Genomic DNA, 12,227 nt, shown 5'->3' on the forward strand with positions numbered 1-12,227 from the left:
TACATCAAGACATACAGTGAAATGCATCGTTTGTGATGACCGTGCCTGGCAGCCCACAAGTGTCGCCGCACTTCTGGTGCCAACCCATCATGCCCACACTCTCTAACCCTAACCTTGTGTGAGAAAGCTGGAGCCCATGTGGTCACAAGGAGAATGTACCAATTCCTTACAGAGAGTGACAGGAAATGAACTCTGATCGGCAATCGCTGATGCTGCAATGGTGTGACACTAACCACTGCACTACCATTCTGACCTAAGAGGTGGGTCTTTAGGCTCCTGCACCACCTCCCTGATGGTAGTACGAGAAGGGGACATGTCCTGGATGATGAGAGACCTTAGAGATGGATGCCATCTTCCTGAGGCACTGTTTCTTGACAGTGGGGAGGGTTGCATCCGTGTTGGAGCTGGCTGTGTCTGCACCTCACTGCAGCTTGTTGTCATCCTGTGTTGCGGAGGTTCCATGCCCGGCTGCGATGCCACCAGTCAGAATGCTCTCGACTGTACATTGACAGAAATTTGCAAACCTACTCAAACTCCGAATCAAGCAGAGCTACTGGCGTGCCTTCTTCATGATTGCATCAATGTGCTGGGCTCAGGGTAGGTCCTCTGAGATATAGACAGCTTGGAACGTAAAGTTGCTCACCCCTTTCTACTGTTCACCCCTCAGTGAGGTCTGATGCATGTTCCTCTTCCTCGAAGTCTTGCAGATTCTGAGTCCCTTACTTGAGGATGGATATACTGGCTTTGGAGGTGGTGCAGAGGAGGTTCACTCGGTCGATTCCAGAGATGAGGGGGTTAGACTATGAGAAGAGATTGAATCACCTGGGACTGTACTCGCTGGAATTCAGAAGAATGAGAGGAGATCTTATAGAAACATATAAAATTATGAAATGGATAGATAAGATAGAGGCAGGAAAGTTGTTTCCACTGGGAAGTGAGATAAGAACTAGGAGACATAGCCTCAAGATTAGGGGGAGTAGTCTTGTTGCATGAATTAAATTGCCAGAGTAAGTTACTGGTAGATACAAAGCAGCTTCTTTATTTGACAAAACAAGGTACAGCAGGCATCATACAGAGACGCTTTTGGTGGAAAGGTCTGCTGGCCCAACGTGGGGCCAAACACAAAGGATAACTCCATATTTACAAAGTACAGACAATGCTTTCTTTTGAAACTACATACGAACTTCACACCTCCCTCTTTGTACGCATACCATAGACATCGGAGTGAATTTTAATTAGCATTGACTGGTCTGAGATTCACAGCTTTTAGGAACCCATTGTTCAGACCTGCGCTCCAGATAAAATCCACAATACACATTCAAAGGCAAAAGACTGGTAGCCAAAGCCATTTGCTAAATGTAAATGACCTAAACCCAAAAATCACTCTAGCAAGTAGATTTAGGATGGAGATGAGGAGGAACTGCTTTTCCCAGAGAGTGGTGAATCTGTGGAATTCTCTACCCAATGAAGCAGTGGAGGCTACCACAGTAAATATATTTAAGACAAGGTTGGATAGATTTTTTCACTGTAGGAGAATTAAGAGTGATGGGGAACAGGCAGATAGGTGGAGATGAGTCCATGGTCAGATCAGTCATGACCTTATTGAATGGCGGAGCAGAATCGATGGGCCGGATGGCCTACTCACGCTGTTATGTTCTTATGTTCAAGGCTATTGGTGCAGCACCACTCAACCAACTGATTTATCCCTCTCTTACATACGTCTTCAGCGCAATCGGAGATTCTGTCAACAACAGTGGTGTCATCTGCAGACTTGTAATTGACACTTGAGCTCTGCGTAGCTACACAGTCCCAAGTAGAGAGAGTAGAAAAGTGGGCAAAGCACACATCCCTGCGGTGTGCCTGTGTTGATTCTCAGTGAAGAGGAGATGGTATTACCACTGTGGTCTCCTGGAAAGAAAGTTGAGGATCTAGTTGCAAAGGGAGGCACAAAGGCTTAGATTTAGAAGCTTGGAAATTAATATTGAGGGGGATGATGGTATTGATCTCGAAGCAGCCTGGTGTATGTTTTACTGTTGTCTAGATGCACCAAGGCAGATTGCGTCTGTTGTGGATCTATTGCAGCAGTAGGCTGCAAGTTGTGTGCAAGTCGTGACATTTTGATATATTTGTCCTGTTTGGGAAGTTAATGTTATGCTAGCCTTTGTTTTGGTATCACAGTCAAGAGGATGCTGAGGTGCTCTATCAGAGGAAAGGCAAGATGTGAAATCATTGGCGAATGGGGAATCAGGATAGTAGGTGTCAAGATGTTGATAGCTTGCTCTATGCTGCATGATCTTAGTGTCACGAGGGCTCAGGGTCCAGCCTCGCACCAGCTGTATAATGAGTGCATGCGGAGATGCTGAAATGTGGAGGAGGAGGTAAGTGGAGTGGGATCAACAGCCCCTCTCTAATCAGGCTGGCTAGGAGCAACTTAACTACACGGTCCAAACTCCAAATTCAGCTTTTAGAGTAGATGATTTTTAACTGCGCAATCATAAATTGGACTCCTGCTGATGCCAGAGAACAACACACTGAGCTTGCCAAACATGTCTGTAATGAGCAAGAGGTGCCAGTTTACCAATCTCAATGCATTAGACGCCTCAAATGATCGCTGAACATGTTTTTGTATGGAGTCCATTAAAGCCTCTATGTCTCCAGTGGCAGGAGGCCAGCTGGAGAGTGTTTGTCCCTGGGTAAGTACTGAGGCAGAGTGGTAGAAAAGTGTGATTGTTGTCTGATAAAGAAACCCTGCTGATCACGTTGTGGTGAATGTTGATGGAATTAAATCTTTTCACTTAATGAATGGTAAAGAGGGCAAATGCAGTGCTGGCATTTATTTCAAGGGGAATAGAATTTAAAAGCAAGGAGATAATGCTGAGCCTTTATAAGACACTAGTCAGGCCATACTTGAAGTATTGTCGACAGTTTTGGGCCCTGTATCTCAGAAAGGATGTATTGTCATTGGAGAGAGTCCAGAGGAGGTTCACGGAGTGATTCCAGGAATGAAAAGGTTAATGTATAAGGAGAATTTGGCAGCTTTGGGCCTGTACTCACTGGAATTTAGAAGAACGTGGGGGGGATCTCATTGAAACCTACCGAATGTTGAAAGGACTAGATAGGGTGGATGTGGAGAGGATGTTTCCTTTGGTAGGTATATCCAGAATTAGAGGGCACAGCCTCAAAATTGAGGGGCGACCCTTTAGAACAGAACAAGGAGGAATTTTTTTAGCTGGAGAGTAGTGAATCTGTGGAATGCTCTGCCACAGACTGCGGTGGAGGCCAAGACTGTGGGTATATTTAAGGCGGAAGTTGATGGTTTCCTGATCGGTCGAGGCATGAAAGGATATGACAAGAAGGCAGATGTATGGGGTTGAGTGGGATCTGGGATCATCCATGATGAAATGGTGGAGCAGACTCGATGGGCTGAATGGCCTAATTCTGCTCCTATGTCTTATGGTATTATGGAATGCTCCTGGCTGGTTCTCTTGTGCCTGATGGCTGCATGAGGATCATCTCTAATTTCCTTCAGACAAGTGAAGATGGCCACAGCAGAAAATCTACAAACACTTTCATTCCCAGCTACTGACATTCATGGCTAAGGCAATATATTTATTGACAGCACCAAAAGAATACTGCTGGCATTCTTGATTCATTTATAATCTAAAGACAGAAAGATAAAAGAGATTCTCCTTTTGGTCTCCTGGAATAAACCCAGTGCAAAGCAGCTAATACTCCAACAGACAGAGAATATTTTTACAGGACGCTTCAAAGATGGAACTAAGATTCTGGTCAATTCTTTTCCCCCTTCCTTAATATAGTACCCCTCAGCCCCATCCCCAACCTGCTCCAATCACTATTTCACCCATACAGGTTAATGGAGAATGAGTTCTTCCAAACAACTGTCCCTTTTACCTCCCAAATTTTGAGTTGTTCTGCCTGGCATTTCCCTCCCTCACATTTCATTTTAGTTTTGGAACTAGTCCAAGGAAAGTAGTTCCTATCGGCTATAGTAGTAAGATGGTGTAAGAGATCAAAACGATGGTTACACACTGAATGAGATGGCAGAACATCGCCAAACAAGATGGTGAGGAAAGATAGACCAAGAGACAGTGAGATACATCTAATTTATATATGTACAGTAATTTCGACAGACTGGTAGAGACATAAGAGAAACATACTCCTTGACCTGCTGAGTTCCTCGACCACAATGTTTCTTGCTGCTGGATTTAGGTGGGTTGTGTTGGACAGATCTTATCTCCTGTAGATTACTTTGCAGGTTTCAAAGTTATTATTTAAAATGAAAATTCTCTGAGAGAGGAAGAATTTATGTGGTAAGGATGATTTTCACAAACTTCAGTGCTAATTTATAATGGCTAATGTTCAGTTTTAAATGCAGTTCTTGTTATCTCCAACTTCCATGATTCCTTGACTACATGTGTATCTCAATTACGAAAACTCACAAAGCTGAACCATATAATTAAAAAAGGAATGCAGTTTGTTCTCTCCCCTTTGTCATCAAATCAGATCACACTTGTTCTTTGTAAAGCTTGCATTCAATTCATGAATAACATTTATTGATGTTTTACTCACAGATGTTTTTCTTTTGACAGACCATCAGTCACTGCTGTTGTAGGCTTGTCGTTTGGACGCTACATTGTTGAACCGTTCTTTGCCCCTTGTCCAGCTCCACTTTTGGCAGTAAAACTTCTCACAGCTTGTGGAGTCTGTAAGTAACGTTATCTTGCATGAATGTCTCAGAAGAGTGATCCATCTGTAACAAGGTTAAATAAAAGATACAGCCTTAGATTTCCCCTTATTTTTCAGTACCGAAATGGAATTCCTTTTATGTGGAGGTCCAGAATTTGGGCTGCATTGTTCTCAGCTGATGTTACATGTTTATTATGACAAACATCGCTAGAGGCAGTAAAAGAGCAGCTATTTAAAATATAAATGGCATTTAAAAATTTTTAATCAATTGCACTGAATGGGGCTCATTTTGAGAAAAGGGGAAATATAACATAAAATTAAAATACATATATTGTTGGGTGGTCCATGGGCAATTTGAACATAGTTAAAGCATACTGTACTCTTGCAGCTCTGGCCCCAGCCTAGGCACCAAGCCGCTCAGTTAGTGAAATAGTTGCTTATCTAAAACCATGAGGGATGGGAGGGATCTTGACTAAATTGAATTCCCACCTTATTCTACTATTGGACAAGGGACAAGGATAGAGGAAATCCAGTGCTCAGGTATGTTTGGGTCTGTAAGTCCGGGAACTTCTCTTTCTTCAGTATCAATGAAAAAAACAGAGCAATTAATGATTCTTTGCCAATAATGCACATTCTTGAAGCTCCTAAACTAATGTATTAAAAAACAGAAGAATTAACAATGCAACAAAAAAAACTTCCTTGACAGAGCATGCCTGGTAATTTGTATGATAGGGCAGAAAATACACCTAGTGGTACACCTGCTCTTAAATGTAAATATCTAATCAGCCAATCATGTGGCAGCGACTCAGTGCATAAAAGCATGCTTTCACGATCAAGAGATTTAGTTGTTTTTGAGAACAAGCATCAGAATGGGGAAGAAATGTGATTTAAGTGATTTTGACTGTGGAATGATTGTTGGTGCCAGATGGGGTGGTGTGAGTATCTCAGAAGCTTCTGATCTCCTGGGATTTTCACACACAACAGTCTCTAGAGTCTACAGAGAATGGTATGAAAAGCAACAACTATCCAGTGAGTGGCAGTTTTGTGGGCAAAAACGCCTTGTTAATGAGAGAGGTCAGAAGAGAATGGGCAGGTTGGTTCAAGCTGACAGGAAGACAAAATAACTCAAATGCCGACAACTTACAACTGTAGTTTGCAGAAGAGCATCTCTGTACTCACAGCATCTTGAACTTTGAAGTTGATGGGTTACAGCAGCAGATCACGAACGTGCATTCATTAACCACTTTATTAGATGCAGGAGGTACCTAATAGAAAGGACACTGAGTGCATTTTACTTAAAGAGAGATAATGGAGGCAACACATTCAAAATACTGGAGGAACTCAGCAGATCCAGCAGCATCTATGGAAATTATTAAAACATCCATAGATGATTGATTTCTCCGCAATTGCAGATGGTGACTTCACATTTGGCAATGAACAAGTTAATGCCTTATGTCTAAAATATCATGATTTTCTAGCTGAAAATACTGTAATAGTTAGACTGTTTAATGATTTCAAATTTTCTGTGCAAGAAAAATTAAATCCAAACTGATTTCAAACTTTGCTCAAAAGTGGCATTTGTACTCCAAAATGAACAGTTTTGCGACCTTGCACAGTTGATGGACATTGGGGGAAACTTTCTTGCGTCTAGTGCAGACTGTGAGCAAGGTTTTAGCCTAATGAATCAACTCAAAAACAAGCTGAGAAACCGTTTAGGTGAATGTCATTTGGATATGTTAATGAGAATCAAAAGCTATCAATTGGATGGAAGTTCTATTAGTCTAGATAGAGTTTACAAAGAATGGGTAAATGCCAAAGACAGGAGAGAGAAAAAAATAACTGAATGACTTAAATATGTATGTTATTTTGTTGTTATTCTGTGCAGTTTCATGTCAAAGATTTTGTAAACCTACATAAACTGTGCTATGTGTGCATTCGGTGCGCACATACTTTGTCACAGAAAAAAATTTGCACAACTTAAGATTTTTGCACACACTGACTGTTAAAAATTAGAGGGAACATTGCTCATGGGATGGTAGGTGGGAGCAAGAGGAACTCTACTCTTGTGAAGATGGTGCAAAGATGGACTGAAGATGGATGTCCAGGAATTGGAGGAGATGTAGGTGAGGCAGCATCAATGAAGGAGGAAGGAAACCCCTGATCTTTGAAGGAGGAGGACAGCCCTGATGTTCTGGAAAGGAAAGTCTCATCCTGGGAGCAGATGTGGTGGAGATGAAAGAACTGAGTAAAGGGAATTGCATCTTACAGGAGACAGGTTGGGAAGAGATATTGTCAAGACAGCTGTGGGAATTAGTTAGTTTATGATAAATGTCAGTAGACAGTTTGTCCCCAGAGATGGAGACAGAGGGATCAAGAAAGGAAGGAGAGATGTGAGAAATGGAAGAAGTAAATCTAAGGCCACAGTAGAAGTTAGTGATAAAGTTGATGAAGTTGGTGAACTCAGCAAGGGTACATGAAGCAGCACCAATGCAGTTGACAATGACTTTTTCACTTAGAGTACAGATATGATTGCCAAAGCCCGGCATGAATTGTCCCTAAGCCGAGGAATCAGTACAGAGGCAAGCACACTGGTTTCACATGTAGGCCAGGCCAAGTAAGGACTGCAGATTTCCTTCTCTGAACTGCTTAGTTAACCAGAAGAATTTTAACAAAACTTCGGTAGTTCAGTACCTACCACGACCAAAGCCACCTACTCTTTTAATTTACGATATACATCATTAGTTGAGTTTGAATTCCACAACTGGCAAGGTGGGATTTGAACTTGTGCTTCTGGATAAATGACCTAGGATTCTGGCTACTAGTGCAACAAATTAACTCAGCACACCCAAGTCACAGGCTTATAGTTTGTCCCTCGAAGTGTGAGGAACTCAAACCCTGAGACATGTTCGCAATGAACGCGGTCACATTCAGGGCAGACGAGCTATTAGATGGGTTCTGGGGATGAAGGGTTATCCTTTGGACAGAAGTTCAGTAAGTCAATGTAGATGTGATGGCCCGAATAGGAAATATTAAATATGAAATATGTTACGGGTTCATAAGCAATACGTTGATAGTCACATTTCTGTTGGATTCTCCAATGGTTCAAAGTGCAGGTCTGTGACCTCACTCTGAAAGGCAGCTCGAGCAGCCAGTGGGTACTAGCCTTGCTGTCCTTGAAAGGAATCTAAAGGAACAGTTGTTTTCATCTGATGTTCAATACAAACCTAACAAAGTTTTTTAAAATGTCACTGCAGCTCTGGTAATATGCATAAATTCGTGGAGTGTGAATTGGACTGCCCGAATTCAAACCTTTCTCACACTCTCCAAACTGGTGGCACTGGGACTGATCATCACTCCGGGGATAATTGCTTTGTCCCAAGGTATGAATTATCCAGGAATAGATTCACAATACAAAATTACACTCGCTAATTACAACGCAAAAGGAGGCCATCGTGTGTAAGTACACTGAAAGACCTGTCAGCCCAATCATATTCTTCTAAACCTTCAGCATTCACTTTAATGTTTTACTTTAAATAATTATTTGATTTCTTTGAAAACCTGTTTTGGGGGTTTCTTCCACCATTGATCTCATTAAACCTGTCAAGTACCCTAACAAACCAATATGGAAATAATCCCCTAACTTCCTTTACAATGTGATAACTTTAGATTTAGATCAAATTACTAGCAACCAAATTAATGGAAAGAAATGTTCTCAATTTATCAAAATCTCCCCTGAGTTTGAGAATCTGCATCAGATCTCCTCCTCTTTGATCCCTATGACCCCAAGTTCTTTTTCTTCATATCTAAACCCTTTACCTAGCCGAGGTTATGATGCATCTGTTCTCTGGTGGAGAGGCCACAAAGTTCCATGCCAAACCGTATCCCACATACAATATTTATAAATAGAATTTACAGTATAGCGACATCAGTTTTTACAAAACATCAGTTTAAAACTTTTCTGCCCTTTTTAAAAATAAATTGTTCAATCAACTTCCTACTCACGTTGCCTAGCAACAATCTTCAAAGTACCACACCATCTCCTGAATTTAAAGACATTGTTAGCATTTGTTTTATCTATCCTTATTTATCCAGAGCACTCTACAATAATAACAACAATAATCATTTTTAAATCCCAGAATGCTTCAAAAGAATTGTATCCGACCAAAGTAATGCCAATCCACAAATAAACTGGGGCAAAGGACAAAACTCAATCAAACAAATTAGTTTTTAAAGAGCCTCTGACAGGAGGAAATAGAACTAGGGAGGTCGAGAGAAAGAACTTTCAGTTCTTTCACCTACTAAACTCATGCATTTCAGTTCCTACAGTATATCAAGACCAATTATATAACTTGTCACCATTATGCAATCTACTTAACCCACTTCATTTCCAAATAATAAGCAGACTGAATTATTTTTTGTTGTACTAATATATTGGCAACATAATTGAATGGAATGATCCTATTCTGTAACCCACAATCCAGATTTGTGCATGGGCCATTTCAATTTCATCTGACCAAGTACCTCAATCTATAAATTTAAAAGCAACACTTAAGAGTTTCCTATAATATGTAATGGACAAGTGTTTATTATATCAGTGATTACATGAAATTTGGCACTGCTATCAGCAGCGCGACACTATTATAGTTCGAGATGCCGGAGTTTGTTCAAATCTGGCATCTTCTGTAAGGAGCCTGTACATCCTCACTGTCGAATGTGTGGGTTTTCCTCTGGTTCTCCAGCTTCCCCCTAAAGTTTAAAGACATACCAGCTAGGTTAATTGCCCATTGTAATTTGTCCCAGATCAGGTTAGGGTTTATTCAGGGTTGTTGGGGGTTGCAGGGTGGTGTGACCTGAAGAATCGGAAGAGCCTCTAACCACACTGCATCTCTGGATAAATGAATGAATTTTGAAGCAGCTGAGCCAAAACGTGGTATAGTTTATGAAGACTGAAAGCAATGAATTTGAATTGAGTGCTGCTTCTCTTTTCACAGGTCGCAATGAAAACTTTCAACATGCTTTTAACAGCAGTTCAGTCACACTAGACAAAATTCCATTGGCCTTCTATTCAGGCATGTTTGCTTACAGTGGCTGGTACGTAAGCACTGACCCTTTTCTACATGTGCAAGGGAAAGTAAGGGAAGACTGATATTCACAGTTTTGAGGGATAACTCAATTAAATGTTTTTCTTCCTGTTGTTTCTAGTTAAGCTTGATGAAGTTCATCAGTAGTAAGCTTTTTAAAGTGAGACACAAATCTATAGAATACCAAAAGCACTATCTTCAGAGGGCAACTGTGGTGATGTGAAACTCCAGGATCTCCTCAGTGGTTCTGGTCCACACACAAGGAGCTAAAGTTCCGGGAAAAAAAATCTCACTGTTTTCATTGCATAGACTAAGTTTTAATGTAGAATAAGTACTTTTAATACAAAAGAGGATCTGCACCTTAATTATGACCATTTTTCAAAACGTCAAAATGGATATGAAAGTTACTTTGGCCAAAAGATGAAAAAGATAAAATGGGTACAGTGCTCTAAAATTTAGCCCATTTAAAAGTTAAGATTTTAGTGCCTAGTTTTGGTCTTCGTCGCTGATTAGCATAATCTGAATTTGTTTGGAAGTACTGATCAGAAGTTTGGAGTTCTGACATTTAATTGCAGACTTGACCCAATTTAACAGAACACTAGGTGTAAGCTCTTAACAGCCACTAGCACTTAACGTGTTGACTAGTCATTTATATGTTAAAGAATGGTCCAAAGACCAAAGGAGAGGACACACGTGGTACAGGAATCCTGATGGGGGTTGGATGTTTTGTACCTTATGAGGTCACAGGACACTAATTTCCCTAGTCCCAGCAACCTGCAGCAGACCATAGTCCTCTATACCCTCCCATCTATGTACCTATCCCAAATTTCTCTTAAATGTTGAAATCAAAACTGAGCCTAGCACTTCCACTGGCAGCTTTTTCCACACTCTCACCACCCTCTGAGTGAAGAATCATCCTCTCATGTTCCTCATACAGTTCCCCTTTCACCCTTAGCCCATGACTCGAGTTCTAGTCTCACCCTGCCTACTCCCATTGACCTGCACTGAGACCGTAGGCCTCCATACCTCTACCATCCATTACCTATCCAAACTTCTCTTAAATGTTCAAATCAAGCTTACCACTTGTGCTGGCAGGTTGTTCCACACTCTCACCACCCTCGGAGTGAAGAAGTTTCCCCTCATGTTCCCCTTAAACTTTTTACCTTTCACCCTTAACCCATGACCTCTAGCTGTAGTCCCACCCAACCTCAGAGGAAAAAAGTCTGCTTGCATTTACCCTATCTATAACCCTCATAATTCTGTACACCTCTGTCAAACTGTCCCTCATTCTCCTATGTTCTAGGGAATGAAGTCCTAATCTGTTCAACCTTTCCCTCAGGTCCTTAAGTCCTGGAAATATCCTTGTAAATTTTCTCTGCACTCTTTCAATCTTATTGATACCTTTCCTGTAGGTAGATGACCAGAAATGCGCACAATATTCCAAATTAGGCCTCAGCAACATCTTACACAACTTCAACATAATAGCCCAACTCCTGTACTCATTAATTTATGAAGGCCAATGTGCCAAAAGCTCTCTTTACAATCCTATCTACCTGTGACACACTTTCAAGGAATTTGTATCTGTATTCCCAGAACCCTCTGTTCTACCACACTCCTCAGTGCCCTACCACTCACTGTGTAAGTCCTACTCTGGCTGGTCCTCCCAAAGTACAACACTTTGCACTTGCCTACAGTAAATTTGATCTGCCATCTCTCAGCCCATTTTTCCAGCTGGTCCAGATCCCGCTGCAAGCTTTGATGGCCTTCTTCACTATTTACTATGGTCCCAATCTTGTCATTCACAAATTTACTGATCCAGTTTACTACATCATTCACCAGATTGGTGACATATACGACGAACACCAATGGACCCAGCACTGATCCCTAAGGCACTCCCTTGTCACATGCTCCAGTCAGAGAGGCAACCACTCTCCGGCTTCTCCCACAAAGCCAATGCCTAGTCCAATTTAATACCTCATGCTGAATGCCAAGCAACTGAACCTTCTTGACCTTTTTGGACTTTGTCAAAGGTTTCGCTAAAGTCCACGTAGACAACATCCATTGCCTCGCCTTCATCAACTTTCCTGATAACTTCCTCAAAAAACTCTGTAAGATTGGTTAGACATGACCTAGCATACACAAAGCCATGCTGACTATCACTAATCAGTCCCAGTCTATCCAAATACTTGTATATCCAGACCCTTAGAATACCTTCCAATAATTTACCTACTTCTGATGTCAGACTCACCAACCTTTAATTTTCAACTTATTTTTAAAACCTTTCTTAATAAAACAGAATAACATTACCCATCCTCCAATCCCCCAGCATCTCGCCCATTGCTAAGAACATTTTAAATATCTGCACGGGCCCCGGTAATTTCTGCCCTCACCTTCCACAGGGTTCAAGGGGACACCTTGTCAGGCCCTGGGGATTTATCC

The 12,227-nt window shown here is 41.4% G+C and overlaps 1 protein-coding gene across 1 annotated transcript in view; it reads left to right on the forward strand.

Annotated features, from left to right (window-relative positions):
- Window positions 1–12,227, forward strand: part of LOC140734789 (cystine/glutamate transporter) — a 43,396-nt gene that overhangs the window by 14,238 nt on the left and 16,931 nt on the right. The window contains exons 3-5 of the mRNA XM_073059304.1: window positions 4,611–4,726; window positions 7,962–8,087; window positions 9,699–9,798. Of these exons, the coding sequence (XP_072915405.1) occupies window positions 4,611–4,726; window positions 7,962–8,087; window positions 9,699–9,798 (342 nt within the window). The remainder of the gene's footprint in view (window positions 1–4,610; window positions 4,727–7,961; window positions 8,088–9,698; window positions 9,799–12,227) is intronic.

This window comes from Hemitrygon akajei, chromosome 10 (assembly GCF_048418815.1).
Source record: "Hemitrygon akajei chromosome 10, sHemAka1.3, whole genome shotgun sequence".
NCBI lineage: Eukaryota > Metazoa > Chordata > Chondrichthyes > Myliobatiformes > Dasyatidae > Hemitrygon > Hemitrygon akajei.